Here is a 27,014-nt window from a genome sequence, read left to right on the forward strand (position 1 = left end):
CTCCACGTCTGAGGAAGGGCTCAGGGATGGACTGGTCTGGGTTTCTGCCCCACCCCAGAGAGAGTTCTATAGATTCCCAGGTAACAGCCACAGCCCCTGGGCTGGGACCTCAGCATCCTCACAACAGAACCAGTGGCCCTCCGGGCAGAGGATCGTGCCAGTAAAGACGAGGGCACGGCCGATGCCGAGCAAACACCATGGAGGGAATGGCAGTGGCGAGAGGCTTGGGGTGCCCCCGAAGGACACACAGTGAGGGCCTCGGAAGTGTGTGACAAACGATGACAAAGCCTGGCTCCCTTTGAAGTAGTTTTTCCTGTTTTTGGTGTCCTTACTGATCTTGGTGGCTACAAATGTCGACGCGCCCGTGGATGAAGTCTGTCCTGAGTCAGGCTGCCAGTTGACTTGCTGGGCATTTCTGCTGTTGGTGTGGGTGCCGGTGGCTTATCTGACACCCGTCACTCCTGTCCCCACGTGCTGTCAGAGGCTGGCTGCCGTGGGGGGAGTCGTCGTGCCAGGCCGCCGGGCCCCTGTGCCAGGGCCCTCGGAGCCACGCCTGCGGGGTGGCAGTCCTGTCCCAGCTTGCTGGCTCCAGGGCGCCCTTGACCCGGAGAGGCCCGGGGTGGAAGGCAGCGGAGAGACGGCGTGGAGGCGGAGGGAAACGTATTGCATTACGAAGTAGAATAATTTGGCTCTCTATTAAAGAAGGGAAGCTTTTCTTTGTAGTTATTTTTTTACTTTGTAGCCTCTACTCAGGACTGAGGAGCATGAACTCAGAAGATATTCCTGGAGGGGCAGAATGTGGATAGTATTAGCTCTTGAAATAAAATAAATGCCTGCCTTCCCCCTTGGGGCACAGGAGGGAGGGGGCAGGGAAGGAGAGCCACGTCTCCAATAAAACTCCACTGTCTGTCTGCTTCAGAGACGGACAACTCGTGCAAGGTGTGCTGCAGGGACCTCACGGGCCGGTGTGTGCCCTACGTCGACGCTGAACAGAAGAACCTGTTTTTGAGGAAAGGGAAGCCCTGTACAGTAGGGTTTTGTGACATGAATGTGAGTATTTATTCCCATACAGCTTTGTACCAGCCAAATGGGAAGTTTTTATATTATAAATACTCGATTTTGCAAATGGAAGGAAACCAAAACACAAATGCTACATGTCCTCTCGCCCACTCCCACGCTTGTGCAGGGGTCTGTCTGGGACGTGGGCACGTGGGTGCCCGGCCTGCGAGCCGGCCAGGGGGCCCTTGGGACGCTTAAGCACATGCGCTCCAGAGCAGGGACTCCGAGTCTGTAGGCTGCGCAGGAACTTGGGGGCGGGGGGGCTTGGGCAGAGTTGATGGGTTTGGGGCGGAGGGTCCCGATTATTTGGTTTTCTAGGTTAATTATAAAATTGACCTAGATTGCAGAAGTGCAAGTTTTTATTTTAAAACAGGTGCTGAACGAGTAGGAAAGATCTAGAAGCAGTTTGACCCACCAAAGTCAGACCCTTAGCTCTCTACAGAAACAACTTTATTCATACAAAACATGGACGAGGGTTAGTGCCAGAGAGTTCTCTCCAGGCAGCCGGGCTGCGCTGCGTCGGGGCGTGATCGGCGTAGTCCTTCCTGGGTCCTTCTTTGACAGGCTGGCTCACTCGAGTTTTGCTCCCTGTAAACCTGAACTCGCTTTTAAAAACCGGCTGGCTGGTAGGCGTCAGTGAGGAATGGCCTCTTTTCTTAAGTATTCGTTACACTTAAATTATCACCTGTGTCAAAGATGCGCCCTAAAAAGAAAGAAAACAAGAAACCAGGGCGGGAAATGAGCCCTAGGTGTTTGATTTGATGAAGGCTTTCACGTGTTAGTTACTGGCATAATGCCACGCTGCTCCTGAGTACACTTCCTTTAGGAATGATGCTGTTTTCTCTTCATAGGGCAAATGCGAGAAACGCGTCCAGGATGTCATTGAGCGCTTTTGGGACTTCATCGACCAGCTGAGCATCAATACGTTCGGTAGGTGATTTCCCTGGGTGGTTGTCAGCTTAGAACTGATCTCTGAGATGCTGTTTGAAGAGCGCGGCTTCACTCTCATGTGTTGTAACCGTGCAGCAGAAGGTGGACACAGTCGCCGTGTGGTGTGGATGCAGCCTGGAGACAGGGAAGTCAACACTTAGTCAGAATGTGGGCTTCCTTCTCTACTGAAAAAATGAGCGTGTGGCCGTCCTGCAGGCTGTCAGTCTGAATCCTGACTGATGCAGGAATTGTTTACCAGTGGGCCTCAGATTTTGCAGGAACAAGGAGACATTATGTCCTCTGGGACCCGTAGTTGAGAGTTTAGCCACAAAATTCACACCCACAGAGCAGCACTGTCCTCGTCAGCATGGTTACCAGCAGCCTGCTGTCTGACAACTCCACCCACACAGCCACCCAAGGGCCCGCTGAGCAGACCTGTGTGCCACCGGGGCTCGCCCTAGGTGGGCGTGCATCAGGTCTCACACGGTGCCACAGCTGCCCCTCTCGGCGCTGGGTCAGTGGTGCTCTCTAGCCAGCAGTCTGGCGTCTGGCCCAGTGACGATGTCTGAAGAGCACTTAAATTTAGGCTTTGGAAATATTTTCATCAGGACGTTCACTCTTTGAAATTGTTCACAGGGAAGTTTTTAGCAGACAACATTGTCGGCTCCGTCCTGGTTTTCTCCTTGATAGTCTGGATCCCTTTCAGCATCCTTGTCCATTGTGTGGTAAGTCACCATTTTTAAGTAACAAAGTATTTTCTTAAAATTTTGAGCAACTCCAATCATACACTCTTCAGAAAAGATAAAGTTTATTCTTAACAGAATCTGACCTGATGTTTCCAGTGCCATCTTTTGGTGCTATCCCTAAGAAAACATATCTTGTAAAGAGATTAACTGGTAGTCTCAAAAAAGAATTTTACTGTGTGTGTGTGGCTGTGTTACTCTCGGGTGGTGTTTCTGAGGGATTTTATACTGAGCACAGGGGACTGTTTACCTAGGTCTGTCCGGGGCCTCTGAGGAGCGCAGTCTGAACAGGGCGTTCGCAGGCTTTGCTGTCAGAGCAAACCTCAGACACTCGCCTTCCCTGGACGGCGCCCCGTACCCGACAGACCCCTGGCACCGCCGCACGGGCGTGCAGTCCCTTCAGCTAACGAGAGGGGGCCCGGGGAAGCCCTGCGCAGCTCGCGTGCCCGCGTAGTCACAGCTGGCTTCTCTGGCCAGGGTGGGGCACCGAGGGGCTCTTCCTGCAGGTGCGGAGCCTGGTGGGCCTGGGAAGGGAAACCTCCAGGGAGCAAGCAGTCTGCTGAAGCAGAGCTGTCTCTGCAGGGGACAGGCGGGAACTGAGAGAGGGACCACGGTGCCCTCCGTCATGCCAGCTTTCACTTGAGTCGAACCTATTTTGTTGGCAGTAAAAGTTGCACTTGTGAGCGGTGAAGGCCTAATCCTTGATTTCCGAGCAAATTGGCGGGTCCTGGCTTGTTTTGACCAGAGCACGTTCAGGGCGGCCGGACCAGAAGCCAGGCCTAGCTTTGCGGGCTCAGCCTCCTGCCTGGTGCCCATTGTCATGGGACGTGTCAGCCACAGGCAAGGACCTGGTGCAGTCGATGGAAGCGTGTGTTCAGGCTTATGCAGAAGTGCCACATAGGCTATGTGGCTCAGTTCCGTCAAGAGTTTGGCCGCAGGACTCTGGAAATAGCTGAGGAGAATGTTAAGGCTGTGGTGGGCTGGCGCAGTGTGTGGCCAGTGCCAGGGAGCGCAGGTACAGCCCCCTGGGCCCTCCGCAGAGGGGTGGCCGCCACTGCCCTGTCACAGGCCGGGACTGGGCACACAGAGAGGTGGGAGCCCTTGCCTACCTTCCTGCCCATGGGGGGAAATCACCCAGAAGAATAGCACTTAGATCTGGCCTTCCTGAACGCCAAAACACATACCTTCCCGTACGAAGGAGACGCTGCTAGTCTGGGGGCAGACCTGTTAGTGTTTACCTAAGAAACTTATTCTCCTCTGGAACCTTGCTACCCCTTCCTGTGACTCCTAAGTTAGTTATTCACTCGGTATTAGGAGGAACCTGTAAGGAATGAGCACTTAACTCAAGTCCGTTTGTGGGAATGACCTTTTCCCTGTTCTGTTCTTTCTAGGATAAGAAATTGGATAAGCAGTATGAATCTCTGTCTCTGTTCCACCCCAGTGTAAGTATGCCGTGTGAAAGGCATTTTCAGTTGCACAAGGAGACCCTGCTAAGACCTCCCGTTGGCCACCCCAGCCGCGCCCCCCTGTGGCTGCTGGAGGTCCTGTAGCAGCAGGAAGGGCCTGTGTGGGGGTCAAAGCCACGGACACCAGCGAAGTCCTGCTGCTCAGACCCTCCCCACAGCCAGCAGCAACTGAGCCTGTCAGCACTAACTATTTTGAGATCTTGTCTAGAGATCTGATCTTGATAGGATTGTTACAAGTTCTCTTTTGGGTCTTTAAACGGTCAGTTGCAGGGCCATTTGAAAGCTAGCTTTCCAGTCATTGCTGAGTTGAGGGCACCTTGCCTCGTGCTTCCCTTAGCGTGAGGGGTCAGGGCGCCCCCCAGGTGGGCTGCTGGGTGGGTGAGCTGGGCTGCTGGGTGGGTGAGCTGGGCTGCTGGGTGGGTGAGCTGGGCTGCTGGGTGGGTGAGCTGGGCTGCAGGACACCATTCACCTCCTACTGCCGTCTTTGCAGAATGTTGAAATGCTGAGCAGCATGGATTCGGCGTCGGTGCGCATCATCAAACCCTTTCCTGGGCCGCAGACCCCGGGCCGCCTCCAGCCGCTGCAGGCTGTCTCCGTGCCGCCGTTGGTGCCTGCGGCTGCGAAGCTGGACCACCAGCGGATGGACACGATCCAGGAAGACCCCAGCACAGACTCGCACGTGGATGAGGACGGCTTTGAGAAGGACCCCTTCCCCAGCAGCAGCACAGCTGCCAAGTCCTTTGAGGACCTCACGGACCATCCGGTCACTAGGAGTGAGAAGGCCTCGTCGTTTAAGCTGCAGCGGCAAAATCGTGTCGACAGCAAAGAAACCGAGTGCTAGTTCAGGGATCGGCGTCCTGAGCTCTTTGACCTACCAGAGTGTGCAAAGTATTTTTATAGATTTGACCTAAAATCACTCATAGATTTTTGTGAAGATTTGGGAGGAACCAGGAAGTGACTTCCAGCAGGCGCTGGTCATGTGTCTGGACACCCTTTGCGCACACACCTGTGTGATTAGGCCCTTTTCCGTGTGAACAGGTAAGGTGAATCTGGCTTGTTTTGAGGCTTTCAGGTTTTAGTGTTTTGTTTAAAATGTCCTTCAACCTGTGGTGCAAAAGCAGAATATACAGCTGGATCACATTCTAAGTATTTACATTTTTGTAAATTAACCTTTTATACAGACAATAGCACTGAGTACAGAGACGCTGCTTTCTCTCCCATACCAGTGTGATGGAAGCGAGGGGGCGGTGTTCAGCGGTTATTTGTGAGGACAACTGGAACGCAGGGTAATTTATTTTTTTGCCTTCAAGTAAAGGAGGAGATAAAACCGAGTCGTGTGTTATCTCCACAATGTAGGTAGTTCCTAGGTGTTACCCAGAGCTCCCACCAGCAGGGAGAATGACATCTAAATTCAGGAATAATTTGCGATAATCCTTAGAATTAAGTCTAAGGTTAGTACTTTCTAGAATTAAAACAATCGGTTTACAGTGAGAGTTCCAAAGAGTAGCCCGCCTAAGGACAGAATCCTGCCTGCGCTTTCGGGCCCTAATTTGCTGGGCAGTTTTTCTGTGTTTTGTAAGCATCTTCATGTATCTCTAATACTGTTGCTTAAAAAACTCACAAAACCTAAACTACTTCAGAGTAAGAGTACAGTCACCTTTTTCAAACACTAGTGGCCAAGAGGATGTGTGAGCTGTTTGTCGCCATGAGGACAGGTGGCGGCCACGGGCCGAGCCAAGGAGAGATGGGCAGGCCAGGGAGGGAATGCCGCCTCCCTTGGGCCTAGGGCTTTGTTTCTACGCAAGTGATTCTTTCAAACCCCTGGTGCTGACCCGCAAGTGCTGTTTGCATTACTTCCTGCTTTAGTGCCTCAGGATTCTGGATGGCGTGCATTTACTGTGTGAAGGATAAGTCATCAGATGGAATTCTGATTTCCTTAAAATTATAGTTCAAAGCTTTTTCCTTGGAAGTCCTGAAATGTGCTCACTAGCCAACACATTTAAATGAGAAAATGTATAAACTTCAAGGGCAATTAACCAAACCTGTGACAAATGGTGTCTTTTTCCCTAAGGACGTTTGTTAGCAGGTACCTGTTACACTAATACTTGAACTTGTACCTTGTGGTATTTGCTATTTTTAACTGGTTACAATATTCTTATGTCTTAAGTTACACTTTTGGAACCTGATGTAAGGTGTGTGGGTGTATGTCTGAGTGAACCAGTTGCTAGCTGAATGTAAGGAAATCATTTTTTATAAAATTGACTTTATAAAAAACAGAACTGTCTTTACCTTTTCTCCTTTTGTGGCATCAGCAGGCCACTCAGGATGTGTGTGTAGCTGCGGCCGCAGACGCACCTGCAGCAACTGATGGACATTTAGCGCCCAAACCACCCACCTCAGGACAGAGCTCTTCTGAAAACGACAGTGCTTTTTATTAATCTCGGTTTCACGTGGCGGTGTTTTTCGCTCCAAGGTCAGGAGCGAAGGTTTATGCTTGAGAAAAAAATACTCGATCAGTTATCTTGGAGTTTTGGCGCGTGGTGACGTCTGTTCTGTAAAGTCAGCAGCCTCCGCTTTCTGGGCCTAATGATCCCCATCTCCGAGGAGGCTGAGCTCTGGTTTTGCTTCTGCTACGTCTCGCCAGTAAGGGAGCAGCAACGGCAGGGAAGAGACTTTCTTCTCTATCAGAGGCCAGAGATGGGAGAACAGAAACTCATTTCCTTTTGGTGATAAATGTAGTCCATCTGACAAATAGGATGAAAAGTCCTGTCGGGGGAGAGGGGACTTGGTTACAGGTGCACTCTGGTCTCCCAGCCGTGCCCCCCGCCCCCCAGCAGTCTCCTGGGACTGCAGCAGCCACTAGGGGCTCCCCCGGGATCTCATCCCGCCCGTGTTCAGGGGCCCTTCGCAGTGGGGTGCGGGTGCACTGCGGGGGGAGCTTCTGGCAGCCTCAGGTCATGAAGACCTGAGCTGAGACATCCTCGCCAGTCGTCAGTTCAAAGGAGGGGCTGAACTAGTGAGCAGGCCGCGTTATCGCGATCAGCAGAGTGAACACGTGGGCGTGAAGAGGCCAGGCATGTCCATGTTTGCCTCTTGGTCTACGTATTAAATCCACAGGCAGGTTATCGGGAAGAACGAGCCCGCACCACTGTCGGGGCTGGGACAGTAACTGCAGGAGTCGGTCCCCGTGCCTGATCCTCGGCGCCCTTTCTCTGCAGGGGCGAGGCTTTCCCTGCAGCCCTGGGCCCCCCACCCAGTTAGGGCCTGGGCAGCCCCCTAGCCCCCAACTTTCAGACCAGGGCTCAACTCATGGCACTTCCTGGGCTGCCACCTCTGATGACCTCTAAGGCCAACCCCTCGGCCCTAGGACCTCAGCGTGCGAAAGCTCCAGGGGCTGTGGAGAGCAGCTGGCCCTGTGGTGTGTGCCCACCTCCCCGCAGACAAAAACAACTCGTGGTGCTGTGCCCACTGCGTTCAGCTGCAGTTCTTCGTGGTCCTGGTTTCCGAGGGAGACGGGTCCCTTGTGTAAGCACCCGGGGGTGGGGTGCTGGGCCCATCCTGAGAGTGTTTTACTGTCTTGGATGCTGTCAGGCTGTCTTTCTGCGGGATGCTCTTGCTCTTCAGGGGGACAGCTTTTACCTTTTATTATTTGTAAATGGGCTTTCTGACTTTAAAATAACCAGAACTCCTCATCTCAAAATGCAAATTTTAGCTGATACCACATTCTACTTAAATTCGTGGTTTTGCCTGGTAATGAGTTTCATTGCCCCTGCCCCAGGCCCTATGATAAAGTAACTTGGCCTGGATGGTTTAACCAGGACCCGCTGTTGCTCGTTTGCCTCGCAGCGCGACAGGGCCCCTGCGGCTAAGAGCCAGGCGCAGCAGGTACGGGGCCTGCGAGCTGGCCCTGTCCCGGAGCCTCTCCACCCCGCCTTTCTGCCCCTGCTTTGATCAGCGGTGAGGGGGACAGCTGTCTCACCTATTTGGCTGTGCCCAGCCCAGTCATGTCTGCGTGATCGCACTAACCCCACCAGGACCAAGCAAGCCCCGTACCTGTCCGTCCTTCTGCATCAGGGCCCACAGGTCCAGCACGTCTGTCCCACAGTCTCGGGCTACGCGCAAGCAGGCGCTGGCATACTCACCAGCCACCGCGTTCAGGCGGTTTAACTTGCAACCTATAGAGAGAAGCAGAAATCCAGGTGACAACAGATCAACCCAAGCACTTGTCCTTGTGCTGGGGCTGACTGGGACGGTCTTTCAGTCAACAGGCACAGACCTGCAGGCCTGGCGGGGGCCTGGGGAGGACTGCACACCAGGGCAGCCTCGCCAGCACTGCCCGGCACAAGCTGGGGGCTCGCCATGGCTTCCTGAGAACACCGACCAGAGGTCCCGAGCAGGACCGGCCCAGGGGGCCGGGCTGGTGGCTAGTAAGGGGCCCGCGGTAGTGGAAGGCTATGCTGAGACCCCGGGATTTCTGTATGTAACGAGGAGCTACTGCCAGCATCGTGGAGAAACATGTGCAGACTTCCAACCAGAGAAGGGAGGAGCTGGAAGGGCGGGAGCACGCGGGTCGCCAGGCCACCTCGGGGGTGGGCAGACGCGCCCTGAAGAGCGCTGGGGACTCGGTGCTTTTTGCAAGCACAGTCTCTGCCGGCAACTAGCCCGCCCTGCCAGCGTAGCTCAGATGTAGCCCCAGACACTCTGCAAACCAACAGACCTGTCTCCCAACCACTTTCTTAGGTGTCGCCAGTGGGTCACAGTTAGCTGGCCCCAGTCTAACGTGGCAGGTCTCAAACTAGAGCGCATGTCAGGATCACCAGACTCAGCAGGTGGGTCTGGGATGGCCCGAGAACTGGCATTGCTACTGGGTCCCCTGGGATGTTGCTCCACTAGTCTCAGGCCACAGAACCATGTCCGAAGACTCGGGAGCCTGGCTGATGAAAACGGAAGTACGACATGTGTTTAACACCAGGCCTGAGGACACACACCCACAGAAGCGAAGCATCTCACAGAACAGTGCCTGCTGTGTTCTAAATACTTCTTCTATCATATCCCATTTAAAACATGTTTGCACTGACCACAGCTGCCGTGAGCATGAAGGGGCTGAGCTGCGGCTGGAGAAGCGCTGGTGGCTCTGTGTGCAGGACACCCTCCCAGTGCTCAGCAAGGGCACTTCCGGCAACAAAGGGCTCACTGCCTGAAAAGCAGCCCCAGGCAGGCAGCAAAGCGCGCCCCCTGCAGGGCCCCTGCTGGGTGGCCGTGCCCTGTGCCCTGCACTGTCCCCTGGGCCTGGCAGCAGGGCCTCTCCTCCTGGCTCCCTGCCCTCACCCCAGGGTGCCTTCCCCGTGCGCCTCCTTTGGGGCGCGAGGGCTCCTCCGTGTCACTGACGCGGCTCCGGCACCGCACAGGCCTTCAGGAACGGCGCTCCTGTACCACCGCCTGCCTTGCTGCAGCCCCGTCACTCGACTGTCCCCCCTCCTGAGCCCAGCAGGCAGGAACCAGGTTCTAGTCGTCCTGTGGCCTGAGCACCTGGCCAGGGCCAGGCACAGCGTGTGAAGGGGCAAAGATGGCCTGGCGGGGCACCCAAGAGCTGCACACAGTTGCCCAGCCACACTGCGTAGAGGGGCCCGTGCCCCAGGAGCCTGTGGAGCCGCCTTTGTTTTTGGGGAGGGAAAGCGCCTGTTGCTGGAGGGCAGTGGCAGCCACCGGTGCGCAGCATGGAGAAAGGGCCACACAGACCGGAAGGGGAAAGGCAGCCACAGCGGGCGCCTCCCGCTGCTGGGCGCTCAGGAAGGCAGCCCAGGGCAGGACCCTGGCGTCCAGGGCGCAAAGCCTCCCCTGGACGCGGCGCCCTGTGGAGAACTGCCTGCCGTCCATCCGGCCAGAGACGCTCGCTCAGCGCCTGCACGATTCTTGGGGTTTCACGTGCACCTTGGAGTTGGGAAAATACGAGGCAGAAAATCAAAGCAAGACTGATTTTTGTGTCAAAAGTCCTCGGGTTTGACCTCACGGAAGCTATGCTTTTTCCCCTTAACTTGATTGCAAACATAGAGCCATGTGGAGCGACCGACCCTAAGACCCTGAGCCCCAGGCTGGAGGGCCCCACGAAGTCCCTTGTCCCCAGGCCCGCTCACCCTGCGCGAGGCACTCCTTTTCCCAAGCGGCCTCACAGAGCGGGGGCGGCGTGATGAGGATGACCCTGCTCTCGGGCACGTCCACGGACCTCAGGTACTGCACCATGCTGCGCAGGTTCGCCACGTACTCCTCCAGCGGGATGTGCTGCTTGGGGTTCTCGTCTGGCAGGAGGAACACGACACGTCAGGCTTGAGTGGCACCTAAGACCAACACACTCCTCACGGAGGCCCACAGCTCCTGCCGTCACCGGGGGAGGGGAAGGGCTCGAGGCCACAGCCCTTCAGGAGACCGGGAGGGCCCTGGCAGCGCCCCCGCCTTCCCCCCACGGCCGGGCAGTTCGCAGCCAGTCAGGCCAACCGTGTGAATCAGCGAGCAGCTGCGGGGTGACAGCCCGGCCCCTCCCGGCTCGCCTGCCCCAGCCACACGCCCTGGGACAAGCGCTCAGCTTTTCTGTGCCTCCATTTCTTCACTGGTGAGAAGGGAAAGACAGGCTCTGCCTCCCGGAGTGTCTGCAAATTAAGTCTGCCAGGCGTGTCGGGCACCCAGGACGAGGTCCCTGCCCGACAGGGGACACTCAGGCCCCTGCCGCTGCTGCCGCTGTCTCAGTCGCAAAGGGCTGGTTCTGGGCGGGCTTGTGCGGGCGCCCCCAGAGCTCCCTGCAGGTCATTTGCAAACCGCGTGGGTGTCGTCAGGGAGAAAAATAAAGTCCCTCAGGGCCCTTCCTGCCACCTAGAAACCCACAGCTGGCTCTTCGAGGTACTTCTTTCCAGTCTTCCCACAGAGTTGTGTCTGCTTTTTAAAAGAGGGGTCACATTGAAGATAAATCATAATACTTTGCTTTTCTCACGTAACGTTATATTATGAGCTTTTGTTTCCATAAATGGTTCTCAAAAGCATGAGACTTAGCTGCAGGGCACCCCACTTCTCCACCGTGCAGCACCCTGGTTTTGCTGTGACATGTGACACCCCGGCTGCATTCCAGGTGAGGGGCGCGCCCCCTAGAGGGCTTTCTAGAAAGTACAAGCGTGCGCACCAGGGGCACAAGAGGCTGCTGCTGCTTGCAAGGCTTACTGCTTAGAACTACTTGAGTCAAAGCCCAAAACCCCCTGTGGGAACTTGCATTTGGGGGGTGGTAACTTAAGATTTCACACATTTTAAAACACATATTGGCTGTTAAATTTCTCCTTTGTGAATGATCTATTCTTGCCTTTTCTACTGGAGTTAATGTTTTTCTTGATTTTATGAAAAACATTAACCTTTGGTCTATCATTTTTGGAAATATGTTCCTTGTGTTATTTTCTTTTTTTAATAGTTTCAGACATAAACTATTTTATATCACAAACCTATTTCCTTCCTTTGCAATTTCCTCCATTGCTTTTATTCTTAGAAAGTGTTTTCCCCGGTCCTAAATCTGATAAAACCTCACTGTTTGAGAAAAATTCTACATATGGCTGTGAAGAAACGACTCCGCCTTTCCGTAAGTAGTTCGCTGGCGGCCCCCGACTGACCCTGTAACCCACGCGGCCACCGCCCACTGGACCGCACCTGCGACGTCCCCAGGGGCCCACAAACAGCAGGGAAAGGCCCCTGCTGCCCTGGGGAAACCACTGCCAGGCGCGCGCCCAGCCCCGGCCATGCAAACGGCTCTCCTGTGCAGCACCAAGGGGACACGGGCTTGGCCTGGCCCTTCCTCTCGTCCCAGCAGCGGACCCCGCCGCCTGGCTCCGACCCCCAGGCCGCGCCCCTGGAACATCGGCTCGGAACCTTCAGGTCCACAGGCTGGGTGTGCACAGGGTTCCCTGGCGTCACAGGCGAGGAAACACCAAGCGTGCGGGGAGCTCTGTGGGGAGGCGCAGAGGCAGAGCGCACAACGGAGCCGGCCGTGGCACAAGCGCGAACCAGGAAAGCGAGCACAGAAGGCCTTACCTTTCAGCGCACTGTCATTGGCCCCGAAGAAGATTGTGACCGCCACCGGGCTGTCCAAAATGCTCCCTTTCCTGATCAGCCTCGGAAGGATAATTTTGGCCCATCTAGTATTATAGCCTGAAAATCCGCGATTCAGAACATCACACTTTCTGAAATGAAGAAAGTTTATAGATGAATTGCGGACAAAACTGTGCTCAGCCCTGTGGCCGATGTGCACGCGTGGGCCCCGGGTGCAGGAGGCTGCCTGCACCCAGGCCCGTGGTGAGGGAGATGGCACAGCGGGCACCGGCAGCCCCGAGAAGGGCCGTGGCTCAGCCTGGGGCCCGCTGGCCTCCCGCCGGGCACCACGGGGGGCGCCTTTCAGCCGGAGCTCACAGCCCCGGCTGGAGCGCCGCCCCAATTTGCCGGGCGGCGGCCTGGGCCCCGGGGGTCAGGGCGCACCGGCAGCAACCGGTGCCTGCAGAGACGGGTGGGCCAAGTGGCTGCTGTTGGTCTCTAAAATCAATAAAAACAATTTTAAATGGAGTGTGCTGCAGAGAGGTATTAACCTGAGCAAGAATCATACGTACAAAGTCACTCATAAGCTGGTGTTCAAATGTAACAGTCGTTTGTATGGAATATTTGAGACTTTTTCATAGACTATTTTCTTAAGAGTTTTAAATTTACAGCAAAATTGAGTGGAAGATCAAAATAAAACCCCCAAATCTGAAAAAGAACATAAACACACCTGAGTGGAAGGTACGGGGCGCGCCCCCCCCCCCCCCCCCCCAGTACACAGCCGCCTGGCCTGACGCGCCCGGGGCTGAGCACAGGCTGCCGCCCGCCAGCATCGCCCAGGGGTCGCGTTGGTTAAATAATTCCAGTAACTGCATTAGCTGTTTCAGCGCCAACCAGGCCATTAGCAGGCGCCTTCCTCCTAAACTGCCGTGATTTGAGCCGCAGGGCTGTGCGGCTGCTGACATCCAACCCCGGGCGGGGGTCCTAGCACCCACAGGTATGTGTGCAGAGGATCCAAGTTGTCCATAGCAAAAAGCTGTTTTAAAAATCTTGGATTTTAACTTGTGATTAGCAAATGGATGGGGTTCAAATTCCTACAATCAGGAAGTTTTCAAAGGTTTCAGTGGATTTAAGAGTTGTTACACTGCTTTTATAATGAGCACACACAGACCATACCAGACTATAAAATGAAGCTATCACTTTGCACACTCAGCTGTGCGTTCTGCAGTTACCACTAGCCACGCAGGCGCACAGGAGAGCAGGTACACTCCGGTGTCTCATGAGCGCTCAGACCTGGCCATCGGCCTAACAGCCCTCGCACTTGGTCAGGGGCGCTGGAAAGCTGGCCCGGCCCAGGCCTGTGCCGAGGGGGTACCAGGGGCCTAGGTTAGCCCACACTCGCCCCAGAGCCACCATGGCTACCGACTGGATGTGCCAGTCACAAGGGCAGTTGTTTGACATGGAAGAGAAGCAAGGATCAATTCTGGGGCTAAAACCAGAGGGGCACTGAACTGTCTGGTCCCTCAGCAGAGAAGGCAGATGACACCCGCCGCCCCGCCGCATCCCCATGACGTTACCCTTCGCTCCAACAGCCAGCTAGTCTCTCTGGAGACCTGTCTGGCTGCAGGACGTGGGCGCAGGGCGCCACAGTGAGACTGCCCTGGCCTGGCTCTGCCTCCACCGGGGCACCTCAGAGCCCGGCCAGGCGGGCCGCGGGGGCAGAGGGCGGCCTTCTCTGTGGGCGGGGCCTGGGGCAGCACCGCAGCCGCAGTTCTGTGCTCTGCAGCCCAGCGTGAGGCCGGTAAGAAGCTACAGAACACCGTGCAGCAGACCACCCACTATCTCCAACTGCGTCCTTCCTTGCAACTACTCTCCATCCCACAAAGTAATGAGCTTCCAATTGTTCGTTACAACTCACACCTGTAAGCTATCAACTCTGACAAGACTTTAGTGCTAAAATTAACTATTTATGAAACAAACGGCAAAACATTTGAAATTCCTGGAGCTTTTTGGGCCATTTGAGTAATTAGTTATTCAATACCTTTTATTCAGAAAAGGTTAACAGACTAATTAAATGGTTATTGGATTAATTAAAAGCACTTGCTATGACCGAGGCAGGCGCCTAAGCCAGCCCAGGTGAGCTGACTCAGCCTCCTGGCCCAAAAGCAGAGGCCCTGGCCCCACCAGGGGGCCCGGAGCCGAGCCACCTGCCCCGTCTCAGCTGCGGGGCCTTGTTATTTTACGCCCCCGCCGCGTGCTCTCAGCTCCGACGTGGGCGGGAAGAACGAGGACACGGCTCCGCGCTGTGGCGCAGCTGTAAACGGGGCAGCAGTCCACGCGGCCCGGCCCCCGGCGAGCACTCGCCAGTTAGCTGTGGCGTCCCCTCCCCTCCAGACTTTACAGGGGAGCGAGCCGAGGCACAAAGTGACGCTGTCACGTTTTTAGGTTACGTCCGCTTAAGTAGAGAACGCATTTAGGAATAGAAAAAGCTTTCATTTTCTAGCTTAGGGGATAAAAATGAAAGGAAGACGACTTTTTTGTGGAAGATGGATGCATCTAGCCAGGGGAGTTGCCTGCATGGAGGAGCCTATGGTCTGCATATCCTCGCTTGACCAGCAAACTGGCCGGCAGGGAAGGTACAATGCTACCAAGAGACAGTGTTCTCTCTGTATGGTACTCCCTTGAGGGTTCTTAAGAACTGGCTTTAGTAACTAGATTAATGTAAGGAATGTATGTCCCTGCGGTCTTGATAAATATCAATGAGGTCAGGCGGTTCTCACATCAGCGTGCGTTCTTTGTATTAAGCCCGCTAATAAATACGATGCTTTCCCTCCGCTCGGGGCTCCGTTAGGCGCGTCCGCCAAGCCCTCCACTGCTCATCGCATTCAGTCTGCTGCCTCGTCAATTTGTGGCGGCACCAGCAACGCGACACTTTTTAAAACACATTTAGAAATAAACTTTCTTGGTGTGTCAGTTACCCTGGTGGAGAGAATCATCAAGGAGCGAAAAGCTGGCAGCACATGCAGCTTACGTCTCCCAAAGGGGACAAGGCTCCTGCCGATCGGCCCACGGACGCCCTGAGCACAGGTTCTTGTGTCTACTGTTTTTAATGTGGAAAATACTCCTAAATACCTACTTGCACTGCTTGAATTGGAACACTGTTTCCCCGTTAATGAATTCCTTAGCACATAAATTCAACAAGATACCAAAATCTTCACTATTTCTGATGTACTTTATGAAGAATTTTGGAGGGGAAAAAAACCTCTCTCCAAACTTTGGGTTAAGAATATATTCCGCTTTCTTCCAGTTGAACTCACCAATCATTGAAGCCACACCCCGCACAGTAACTGAAAAAGAACTTGACGCCTTTCCGAGGTGAAGAACTGTGTTTTCTGGGATCCAAACCCTTCATACATAATTCCCACAACTTACGGAGTTTGCTTTCACAACGTGGGCAAGTTCCCGTTCCTGAGCCCGGCGGCCTGCCCCCGCCCCCTGCCCCTGCCCCCGCCCCCGCCCCCGCCCCCGCCCCCGCCCCCGCCCCCATTCAGACTAGGACAGGGCAGCGAGGCCGGCGGGGGTCGGGGTGCTCCTCCTGAGGTGCAGTCACTCGCCACCCACCACCAAGCACGCGGGGACCAGGCGGGACTGCGCTCACCTGACCAGCCTGTCAGCCAGGGACGCGCCCCATCCACCCTGCTGGAAAGAAAACTGAAGAAAGAACAGCCCGTTAGTACTTATCCACGTGACCAGGGCATTTTCGTCTGTGCCCGGCACCCCCCACCCCCCGCCCCGCGCTTTGCCCGAGGCCGCTTAGGGAGGGCGGCCCTGCCACGCTCTGGCAGTGGAAGGCGGTTCCGGCCCCGTCGACGGGACCTGAGTCCGCTGCGGGGCTGGGGAGGAGCCCGGCGCTGTCGCCCTCATCCAGAGGCGCTGCGGAGAAGCCTCTGCACGAGGGGGCAGGTCGGCTGCAGGTCGGCCAGGAAGGGGAGCCGCGCGCTGCTCCCTCTCCGCCGTTGAAAGGGTCGATGTCACTACACAGCTCAGGGTGGACTCAGGGTGGGAAGCCTTTACCGCCCAGGTGCTGAAAGTAATGTTACCGATGATCGGCATACACACAAAAAATGGGTTTGGGAAGTTATGCCTGAATGTTAGAAAAATAATAAAAAAGATAAAACCACGGGAGAGAAACTTTAAAAAATGTAGTCCCTCTTAAGAATGTGTATTTCCATTTTTTTCCCCTTAAAGTGAGCTGAAATGACCTTGGATAAAAACATGACCTATGTATTTTATATTTTATTCTCGGAGGCATTTTACTCGGGTTCAACCTGTTGCCCCCAACGTGGCCGAGGGGCCGGCTCCCTGGCCTCCGCTCGGAAGGCGCTGCGCTTCGACGGCGCGGGAGCGAGTCAGGCTCGGGCGGTGGGAAAGAACCGCCACCGACGAGGCAAATACCGAGACCGCGGCCCTGGACGCTTCCTAACCCCCACGGAGGGGCTCGCGGGAGAGGGCGGACTCGGGCTCCGTCCTCCGAGGCTGGAGGAGCCTGGAGCCCCGTGCCGCCGGGCACACCCCCATCGCCCTGGGGCCGGAAATGAGCAGCGGGAGCCATGCCGGCTCTTCCCACGGGCGCCGTCGGCGCCGGGACGCGACGCCTACTGAGGTCGCCGTGAACTGTACCAACTGCTCGGGCTCCTTGGCAGCCGGGGGTGGGGCGGCGAGTAACACACGCCGGAAACGCGGCCGTAGCCGAGGACGCCGGGCCCGTGGCTCTGGAAGGGTGCGTGGCCGAGGACGCCTGCGAGACCCGCCCGGTAAGAGCGGACCGGGGCCGGGCGGCGGTACCTGGGTGATGGAGTCTCCGAAGAGAAGCACCCGAGGCCAGAGCAGAGAGTTCCCGGAGCCTAACCCCTCGCACAGCGCCATAGCCCTGGGCCAGGAGGCGGAGCAGGCCGGATATCCGGGCGGAGGCGGGGCGAGCGGCGCCTGCGCAGTCGGGCGTCCGCCTTGTCTCCAGCCCCGGAGCGTCGGGATCCCCGGGCTCCAGCAGCAAGGCTCCCCTGGCGGCTACTGGACGTTTCTAAGACCCGCTGTAGCTGTTGCCTCTTGCAAAGCGCATGTTCCCCGTCTACAAAAGCTCGCCCCCTGCATTCGTTCGCCGTGGCTCGTTCATCCCGAGTCGTTAGGCGCGGCCGCGCCCTGCTCTCGGGGCGCTCACCGACCCCCCGAGACGCGAGGCCAGACCCGAGGGTCTCACCTGCTCCCCCACGCCCTCGGTGCAGGCCGCTTCCAGCGTTTCAGCTGTTGGCAGTGGGCGAGGAGGCGGAAGGGCAGGAGGGCCTCGCCGTGGAAGCCCCCCACCCCGCCTGCCGCCGGGCTTCTGACGGCGGTGACTTGCAGGTTCACACGCGGCCCTGACGCAGCCCTTTGCCGAAGGGCCCCGGGAGCGCAGCTCGGGGGCGGCGGACGCCAGTGTTCCGTATCGCCAAGGGGCTCATTCGTCACACAATCAAAGAACTCACTCCACCACTTACTGAAGGTTTTCGCCCCTGTTAAAAAAGGTAGGGGACTTGCTGGACTGGAGGGCAGAAGACCCACTCACAGAGGACACTGCCCGGGCGCCTTGCTCTGGGGACGCAGAGGGACTCTGCGCAGCCCTGAACATGACGCAGTGGGGTCCACAGCGCGGGGCAGGTGGCCCTAAGGCCGCTGAGGGAGGGAAATCCTTCGCTGAACCGGCTCAGCAGGGTTCTCACTGGCGGCGCACCTGCAGGTGAGACGCGGAGGGCGGGTGGCAGGAGCCGGAGCAGAGGCTCTCCGTACCGTCGGGTGGGGGACTTTGCACAGCCCAACTCAGTAGGGTTCTTGCTAGAACTGGTCTCAGGGTGCTAGTCAGAGCCTCAGGGGAGGCCCTGTCACCTCCGCCATGCAGTGAAGGGTCCTGTGCACGAGGAGGAGCCAGTTTATCTTGAACTGCCTGTGCTGAAAGTGAGAACCAGAAGGGCCAAGGGAGCAGCGCATAGCAGGGAAGGGGCCTACCTCTCATGGGGCGGGGCCGGGCCGAGCAGCCGTCTGGCCAGAGGCAGGTGGGAGCTGGGAGGCAGGTAGGTGATGCAGGACAAGCCAGTCTTTCCGCTGGTGGTTCCCTGGCTGCAGCTTGAACCACCGGGGGAGCTGCTGCTGAAGGGCCCTCCCTCCAGACCAAACACCTGGGCTCCTGAGGGAGACACGTGGGCATCTGTGGTGTTCAGTGCTCCCCAGGTGACTCCATCGTGCAGCCAAGTGTAATAAATTAAAACCAAATTACGGGACCCTTAGACCCTCAGTTTGGGCCAAAGACAAAATAAGCAGGCTATTTTACAGAAATAAATGCGTTTTGTTCCACATATAAAGTCAGATTCATGCATTGATGTTTGTCGAGTGCAGGGCAGGCGAGGTCGACAGTTGTAGGTTGTAGGCCACCAGGAGGTGCAGCAAGATGGGCCTACCCAGTGTCGATGGCAGTCAGTGGCCAGGGAGCGGCAGCAGCTCCCTGGTGAGGCTGTGCACATGCCTGTCCCCTGCTAGGGACGATCCGAGCTTTTCACTGCTACAGACGCCAGGTTAGCCCGTAGCAGGGTCGCCCTGCTCCCTCAGTAACAGCCCCGGACGCGCCGGCCAGTCATCTGCAGGCTGCGTCACGTGCACCTCAGGACACTGTCGTTGGTGAGTCTGCCTGTGACACAGCCCGACAACTGACACCTGCACACCCTTAAACCTGAGTCATAAAAATTACATTATCTCTGGACTGAATATGTAGCTGTTAGAGTATTACTGGACCCCAAGTCATAATTTTACAAATGCAGAAATTAAGAACTTGGCAAGAGTATTGGGAGAGAAGAAATAGAAAAGGGGCCTAAAACTTTAAATGATAATCTCGAATTAGTCATTTAGATTCAGAACAGGCATATGGAAATACAAGTTTCATGTATTTTCTTTAAAAAGTACGATAGGCCATTCTGGTTTGGTTGCTCTGAGATTTTTAAGGCTTTATTGGGAGCTTGCATACATGTCTAGAAGTGGAATCAATAAATTCCAAAATAACAGTAGATTCAGCAGTTCCAAAGTAACGGACACATCAGCGGGTGATTTAGCGATGTCCAGGCTGTTGGGATAAAAGCCATCCCTGTCGGAAGCGAGGAGGCCCAGAGAAACTAGTGCGTCTCACGGTCAGCGCCAGAAGGGGGCGCACGCGCCCCGGCCGCCGACGCTCAGGGCACCGGCGTGAGGGCCTCGTACAGCCTCTGCGCCGCCAGCTCCACCATCTCCCGCAGGGACTCGTCGTCCTCGCTGCCCTCCTCGCACTCGGCCGTCTGCGGGGGAGAGCGCGCCGCGCGGTCACCGGGCGGGCGGGCCGGCGGGGGAGGTTGCCGCCGAGCCGCAGGCCCACCCGGCAGCACAGGGACCCCGAATTAGAGGTTAATTTCGGGGAAAAAAGAACGAATGGGAAGTCTAATGAACTACATTTACTTCAAAGCCCACATTTCGATCTTGTAAATGAGGTCAAGGAATTCAGTCTGCAACACAGGTGACTCAGCAACGGATGTGGTCTCTACTCAACGTTCGGCATTCAATCTGATTAGACTCACTAATAACCTTCTAGTCACTTCTCAACTGTAAACTACTTGGTTCTGTTTAAGTATTTTATCCTGTTGTAAATATTCCTCATACTGAGGAAAAACTGAGGAAAGAAAAACACCCTTAATTCTATGACCCAATGAGAACTACCGCTGACCTTTCAGTGTCTGACCTTCCAGACTTCGAGCGATATGTAGATTTCTTTATCACAAACTGGGAAAGTGCATTCTCCTGGCTGCCCCCCGCCCCGCCCCCTATGTGGGGGACCAGCTGGCACCCCGCGTGGCTGCGAGCCCAGCGGTCCGTGCACCAGCGCCCCGCACGCCGCCTGTCTGCACGTGGTGCCCACCGTGTCCTGCTCGTGGGCGTCTGGGTCGCTTACAGTTTTGCTCATGGTGTAACCAACGCTAAAACAGACATTCCTGTATACACCTTTGCTCAATGTCTAGTTACCTTCTTTGGTTAAACCCAGTAAGGTGACTTGTGGATAAAGGTGCGTGCACTTTTCGGGGTTCTGACGTGGATTTCAGAACCGCCCTGGAGAAAGCACGCACCCCCCAACTCACAGCCTCGCCCCCACCCACACGGCACCTAGGAATGACTTGTTTCCTGTTCCTCCACCACCAACTTTCGTAGCGACCTCTTTTTATTGTGTGCCAAAATGATAAGCAAATAGTGACATTTCACATTTGTATTTCTTCTAATTAGTGGAGCTGAACCTTAGTTTCTTATGTTCATTGGCTATCTGTTTCCTCTCTAGTGGATTACTTGCTTATGGTCTTAGCTTACTTTTCAACCAAGGTAAAATAAATTTAGTGTTTTCTCAAAGCACCTAGAGAGTCAAAGGACATACAAAAGAAATTTCTACCCTATGCTTTTCATTTAGTGCAACTGTTCTGATCTTCAGAACAGCTCTGCAAGGAACCTGCTCGCTCACACACGCTGGCGGGACGGCTGCGCAGGCCGCTGGCCCGGGACCAGGGCAGGGCCGCTCTCGCGCAGTGAGGCGCTTGGAAAAGCCACCTGGCTCTTGCTGGCGCAAACAGAAGAGCGGCTCCCTGAAAAGTCTGGAAAGCCCTGGAAGCCAAAGGCGGGGAGAACTGAGGGGAGTGGGGTGTGTTACGAAAAAGGGAATCAGTGGATGGTCAACCCCTGGGGAGTGCGGGCTGGGCAGCAGCCTGAACACACTGAGAATGGGAAGTGAAAAGCAAGAATGGGAAACTACAGACAGAGTGGGGCGAGTGTAGGTTACCGTTGTTCATATGGAAAATACTACAATGATTAATAAATAACACAAGAGTAAACTGTTTTGTGTGCTCACAACTATAAACTTACTTTTGCCTACCCTCGTATAACACAAAACACAGCCTGTAATAAAAAAATAGGAAAAAAACTGGAAGAAAATGTCAAAATGCAAAAATAACTTGTTAGGCGTGGGCTTACCGGTTCTTTTTTGCCTTCACTTTATTTCCTAAACGTCTGAAGGTGCACAAGAGCTACGTACCCGAGTCTCCAAGTTCACATTAGCCGTCTTGCCGTCCACTGTGACGCCGAGGACGGCACCGTCTTTCACACTGACACAGTCTTCTCCAAAGATGTCCCTTGGGGTGAACAAAGATACAGTGTTAGGGGAAAAGCACTTACAAGCATGTGACATACAGTTTTACACATTTGGGGGGAAAATAAAGCAGAAGCCAGGCCCTAGTTTTCATGTCCAGTACTTGTATCTATAATCCTGGGATATACTTGTTAGTTATTGACCTTCATATAGATTATTAAACTTATTATAAAATTATTAACAGGTAAAATGCGCAGCTGCCATTTCGCAGGGACGCTCTGTGCAGCAGGCACTGTGCCGGGTGCTTCCTGCACGACCTGGACCTGTACAGTTTTGCTGAGGAGCCCCCCTCACGCCTGGGGAAACCGAGGCCTGAGAGCGTGACCGGCCGCAGCCCGCGCTGGAGAGCTGGGGGTCCTGTCCGGGCCCCTCGGCAGAGCAGCCCCCTAGTGCCCCGGACTCGGGGCCGCCGTGCCTCGTCTGGGTTAGACCCGTATTCCCCGGTGCGGTGCTAAGACGCCGCCCCTGCCACCGAGCAGCAGCTGTTCCCCGTTACTCTCCACCTTCGTCCCTGTCTCCCCGTCAGTCACACCAGTCACACCGACCCGCCAGCTGGGGCTCGGAAAAGGAACCGGACCCGCACGCCTGGAGGCCAGCCAGCCCCGGCGACCCGCTGCGCGACCCCTGAGGCAGGTCATCCGAATCAATACGTCAGAGTAAACTTGGCTGCATAACCACAGCACTAAGGAAAACTGTATTTTAACTACAGAAATACATTCAAAAGGAGAGGAAAAATGGTTTCGTTTTCGCGTAAGCCATTGGTGGTTTGCATGAGACCAGCACATGTACTCCCACAGACCCGGAGGATTTAAGCAACTCAAGCAACGAGTTCAAACACACTGCTTTCTGGCACTCGCGAGGCGACCGTGACCCTGGACTCTTTGCACACTTGGCTGTTGCTAACACCCAGGCGTGTTGGTTGGCGGGGACCGACGAGGGCCACGGGGGAGGGCAGAGCCCAAGGGCAGCGGCTTCTCGCAGACTGCGGCTGCAGGGGAGGGGCTGCGGCCCTGTGCCCTCCCGCAAACCTGGGGGAGGCGCCGCTGTTGCGGGGTGGCAGGCCGGCTGCTCCTGGGAAGCTGCGGCCGCACCCCCTGCAGACACGGGAGCGCCAACTGGGTCTTCCACACGAGGGCCTTTTAACCTGGGGTCCCAGAGCGGCTTTGGCGGACTGGAGTGTCTAACCGCTTGAATCAAAGATTCAAAGGTGCGTGTGCGGCACCCCCCCCCCCCACCTCCGCCCCGGGAACCCGCAGCCTCAGCCGGGTGTCGAGGGGCCAGCAAGCTGAAAGGGCCCCGAGGCTACCAGGTCAGGCTCGGGACGGCAGAGTCCTCTGCGGACACGGCACAGACCGGGTGGGGCTGGGGAGCACCCCGCTGCCTTTCTCGTGGCAGTGGGGGTTCGGGCCGAATGACAGGGACACTTTTAAAATCGAAATGACAACACCAGGAACTTGTCACTGAAGCTGTGTGATGGCTTCTGGGAGCAAAAGTCTGATATTTTAGAAGTCCCCACATGGCTGCTTTCACGGACTATCGGGGCAGGATTCCAGGAAAAGGAAGGAACAGAAATGCTAACACAAGGCCTCCTGCCTTTTGTGTTGAGATGTCTAGTTAAGTTGCTTCCAGTTTAAAAACAGAAGCAGCCATTTGTTAGATTTGTTCAGAGAATCTGAGACATTCCACGTTGAAGGCACTGGGCTCGACGCTGAAATTGTAACACTAATCTCAAGTCTCTTCATCTCCCCCTTTTTTGGGGGCACAGCTCACAAGCTTCCACCGTAGTCATCCACTCTGCAGCAGTTTTATGTGGGAATTTTACTTGGAAAGGCATCCTGGCCCCAGCTGGTGGGGCTCGGGGGGTTGAGTGTCATCCCGCAAACCAAAAGGTCGCTGGTTCGAGTCCCAGCCAGGGCCCAGGTTGGGGGCGTGCAAGAGGCAACCGATCTTGTACATCAACATTTTTCTTTCTTTCTCCCTCCCTTCCCCTTTCTCTAAAAATAAATAAAATCTTTTACAGAATCCTGAAATCAGGCTTAAAGAGTACTTAGGGGAAAGGCCTAATTAATATCTGCTGCTTAGAAAAATACTGAGCTTCAAGCTCATCCACAGTTCACATGCTGACTATCTGAGAAGAGTCTACAAGAGAACCATTCTTGTTTAAGATTTTACTTATTTATTTTTAGAGAGAAGGGAAGGGAGGGAGAAAGAGAGGGGCAGAAATCCTCTCTGCACCCCCGGTCGGAACCTGGCCTGCAACCCAGGCCTGTGCCCTGAGAATCGAACCGGCGACCCTTTGGGTCACAGGCTGGCACTTAACCCCCTGAGCCACCCCAGCCGGGGAGAACCATTCCTCACGCAGAAGTCGCGTTTGAGAAGACGGCAAAGGCTACAGCGCTGGGTCAAGGTTCGAGTGCCTGTCCTTGATGACGACGTTCCAATCGCTGCCGACCGCGCAGCCCACCTGACAACACTCCGAGGCCCCACATTCAACAGTGAAACGCATTTCACAGGGACACAGGTGGCTGCTCGAGCAGGTCACGGGCGGCTGGAACCAGGTGCAGGGTTTAGCTGGACGGAGGCTCGTGTCCCCGCCCTCCCGCTGCCCGCCCTGCGCGGCAGCGCCAGCAGCACTTACTGCAGCATGATCTCCAGCCTCTTGCTGTACACGTGCATGTCCAGCTTCTTAGAGACCTTCTGTACTGCCCCTGGAAGAAAAAGCAACCGAGAGTTCCGTTTCCAAGTTCCTATTTGGAATAATTTCCAAATCAATAATCAGAATGTAGTTACTGGTAAGTCGAAGTGATTAACCATCCCCAGCCACACAGCTAACAGCGCGCCAGCGCGGTGCGTCCTCCCCTCCCCCACCGGCGCGGCACCGCGGAGGAGCCGCACCGCCCTGAACACCGCCGCCGTCCACCTGGCCGAGGAAATACCACTTCTGCACAGAGACTTCATTTTTCAGAAAAGGGTGCAGCCATCTGACCACCACCACCAGTGCATGACAGCCCAGGCTCCGTTTACCCCTGGTTATCGGGGTGAAACGCACGGAACGCGACGTGGGAGGGAGGGTGAAACCCAGTCCCCGTGGGGCAGGGGCGCGTGAAAGGGACAGACCGGAGCTGACTCGGGCTCCCGCGGAGGCGTGCCCCTCCCTCCCGACCCCCCGCCCCACGCAGCCCGACCCCGCAGGCTCATGGGTTACCCACTGCGTGAGGGGCAGGCGACCTGCACTTGGTCCTTCCTGTTCCTATCCCCGAAGGCAGGGAAAAGGAGAACAGGAGCAGGCAGACAACTGCCTCTGAGTCCGCCCTGCCACACATTCAAATGCTTGCCAGCCGCTCAAGTACCGAGTAATTCAGAGCTGTTTAGGCATTTATTTGTTCACAGTATAGATGTGGCCGGTGAGAAGGAGATGGGTTATGAAGCACTCAGCTAACCTTTTACTCCCCAAATCAAAGAACTACCAACTTGCTGCTTTTAATTTCTAGAGAGAGAAGTCCTCCCCAGAGAGCGTGACCCACTGCCAGGGGTTGGGTCAAGGCCGGGAGCCTCCCAGAACTCACCAAGGGCGGCTTTTTCTTCAGCAGCAAAGAGGGCTGCCTTACACGCCGCCACGCACACCCTAAGACACGTAGTATACCGAGCTACGTCTCAAATAAAACCTAACTGTAGAGCTGTAACACAAAAATATTTTCTCTGGTGTTTTCTTTGGTTGCAAAATGCTACTTAGTAAACCATAAGGAGATTCCATTCCATTCCAGTTCAACGAGTTTTTATTAAAATCAAGAACACAACAGCTTATGTTAGACATGCTGGCTCAGTATAGCAATACTGTAAACCTTCTGATTAAATGGTTTTTAAGAGGGTTGTTACTAAGATATTTTATCTTACTGTTAATTGCAACCAGATGCTTATAGCACTAATAAAAACCCTGGACAAAAAGTAAAATATCTGTAATACATGTTGCTATGCACGTATCTAGTGTCTTAAGGGTTATAGGAATGAAAAAGAAAATGAGATTTCAAGTATCTTAGGATTCTACTTTCTGCTTTTTAATTCGAAGCACCATGGGAGGAATAAGAGAATGAACCGATGAAATGAAATAAACGTGCAGGGCAAGGACCGCGGAACGGGCCGGTACCTTTCCTTATCTTCGGGTTCGACTGCACTTCCAGGATCACGGTCGTCACTGTGTCCGCGTACATGTCATTGGAAGGGTTTGCCAACCACTGCGAAGCCAAAGCCAGAGTCAGGAAGGGGGCGCTACGGCCCCACGGCAGCCGCGCCTGCACCCCCACGGCCTGGGCACGGGGGCGTTTCTAGCATTTTCACTAAAAGGAACGGACTCATTTACTGAAATTAGTTAACAGTGCTGGACTTCTCTAATTTAGGAACAGCGGTCAAGTACAGCGAGCACTTCCGTTGCACCTAGTGTTTACATCCATTATCTCACTCAATTCTCACAGCATCTTCAATTTTCTAAAGAAGGGAGTGGACTCAAATGTGACTTGCACAAGGTAACACAGGCGGTGATTGCCGGTCCTGGGACTCCAACTCGAATTCCTAATCACTTATTTTAGTACCATACGCAGCATGATGAAGTCATCTCGGTACAGATTACTTTCGTTCCTCACAGGAAGCCAGGATCCTGGCCGCTCCCTCACATGCCCCGCGACCCGAGAGTTTCCGGTGCTCCTCCCCCACCCCCACGTCAGGGTGAGACCGGCTGAATTACCAGTGTTTCCAGAACCAGGCCTCCCTATTTTTATTCTCTGTGCAGAGAGTACTTTTACAAGCACCAGGAGGCGCTTGAAAAACTTTCTCTAGACCTCTGACATGTTCAATCAATGCTTCTAATAACTTTTGTTCTTTCTTGGATACTAATGTTTTATATATTGTTGTATGTGACTTCATGTTACAGATAACTACTCCTTTTGATACTTCCTTCAGTTATCTTTAGCCTTGTAAATCAATGTACGACTTAGTCACAGAACTGCAGTGGGACCAAAGCGGACAGGTTTTTTGTTTTAATATGGCCCTGGCTGGTGTGGCTCAGTGGATTGAGCGCTGGCCTGCAAACTGGAAGGTCACAGGTTCGACTCCCAGGATGGGGTGCACACGAGGGAGCCACACATTTATGTTTCTCTCTCTCTGTTCCCCTCGCTCTAAAAATAAATAAATAAAATCAACATGTATAAACAGGTGGCTGGCCTCACAGCTGGGAAATGTGCAGCCCGCCCAGCACGGCCAGGAGGCCGAGGGCCGGCGGGGCAGCTCCCTGGGTCGCTCAGGCCCAGGACGCACTTTAAAAAGCCTTTCTTCTGGCGCAGCCGGTGCCAGCCCATCAAACCAGCCATCAGCGTCGCTCGCTGGCTGGGCTCCCGGCGCTGCCAGCGTGGGGCTGAAGTTCCACCAGTGGGAACCGCATCCCCCGAGGTCAGCGATTTCTTGCCTCTGTGTGTTTGGGTCACAGTAGTGTTGCTTACTTGAGTCTTGGGAACTCCACTGTCCTCAGAAGTG

General features: G+C 55.1%; 3 protein-coding genes across 3 annotated transcripts in view; 1 reads left to right on the forward strand and 2 right to left on the reverse strand.

Moving 5' to 3' along the window:
- Nucleotides 1-6,488, forward strand: part of ADAM17 (ADAM metallopeptidase domain 17) — a 41,815-nt gene extending 35,327 nt beyond the window's left edge. Inside the window, exons 15-19 of the mRNA XM_054569811.1 lie at nucleotides 920-1,050; nucleotides 1,911-1,989; nucleotides 2,626-2,714; nucleotides 4,124-4,174; nucleotides 4,689-6,488. Of these exons, the coding sequence (XP_054425786.1) occupies nucleotides 920-1,050; nucleotides 1,911-1,989; nucleotides 2,626-2,714; nucleotides 4,124-4,174; nucleotides 4,689-5,039 (701 nt within the window). The 3' untranslated portion in view covers nucleotides 5,040-6,488. The remainder of the gene's footprint in view (nucleotides 1-919; nucleotides 1,051-1,910; nucleotides 1,990-2,625; nucleotides 2,715-4,123; nucleotides 4,175-4,688) is intronic.
- Nucleotides 6,489-6,595: 107 nt separating this feature from the next.
- On the reverse strand, nucleotides 6,596-17,212 carry IAH1 (isoamyl acetate hydrolyzing esterase 1 (putative)). Its single transcript, XM_054566621.1, has 6 exons — nucleotides 17,102-17,212; nucleotides 15,915-15,967; nucleotides 12,260-12,408; nucleotides 10,333-10,494; nucleotides 8,252-8,373; nucleotides 6,596-6,964 (listed from the first exon to the last, which is right to left on the reverse strand). The coding sequence occupies exons 1-6, from the start codon at nucleotides 17,180-17,182 to the stop codon at nucleotides 6,782-6,784; spliced, it is 750 nt and encodes a 249-aa protein (XP_054422596.1). The 5' UTR covers nucleotides 17,183-17,212; the 3' UTR covers nucleotides 6,596-6,781.
- Nucleotides 17,213-19,258: 2,046 nt separating this feature from the next.
- Nucleotides 19,259-27,014, reverse strand: part of CPSF3 (cleavage and polyadenylation specific factor 3) — a 28,606-nt gene continuing 20,850 nt past the window's right edge. Inside the window, exons 15-18 of the mRNA XM_054569824.1 lie at nucleotides 25,636-25,723; nucleotides 24,130-24,199; nucleotides 21,378-21,474; nucleotides 19,259-19,608 (exon numbers count right to left, since the gene is read on the reverse strand). Of these exons, the coding sequence (XP_054425799.1) occupies nucleotides 19,507-19,608; nucleotides 21,378-21,474; nucleotides 24,130-24,199; nucleotides 25,636-25,723 (357 nt within the window). The 3' untranslated portion in view covers nucleotides 19,259-19,506. The remainder of the gene's footprint in view (nucleotides 19,609-21,377; nucleotides 21,475-24,129; nucleotides 24,200-25,635; nucleotides 25,724-27,014) is intronic.

Source organism: Pteronotus mesoamericanus, unplaced genomic scaffold (genome assembly GCF_021234165.1).
Source record: "Pteronotus mesoamericanus isolate MK-2021 breed Mesoamerican mustached bat unplaced genomic scaffold, CSHL_Meso_final contig_101, whole genome shotgun sequence".
NCBI lineage: Eukaryota > Metazoa > Chordata > Mammalia > Chiroptera > Mormoopidae > Pteronotus > Pteronotus mesoamericanus.

Coding starts and splice junctions, on each gene's coding strand:
- IAH1 (XM_054566621.1), bottom strand. CDS start 17,182: ATGGCGCTGTGCGAGGGGTTAGGCTCCGGGAACTCTCTGCTCTGGCCT. Junction 12,409..15,914: donor CTGGCTGACAGGCTGGTCAG/GTGAGCGCAGTC, acceptor TCTTCATTTCAG/AAAGTGTGATGTTCTGAATC. Junction 8,374..10,332: donor AAAGGAGTGCCTCGCGCAGG/GTGAGCGGGCCT, acceptor TTCTCTCTATAG/GTTGCAAGTTAAACCGCCTG.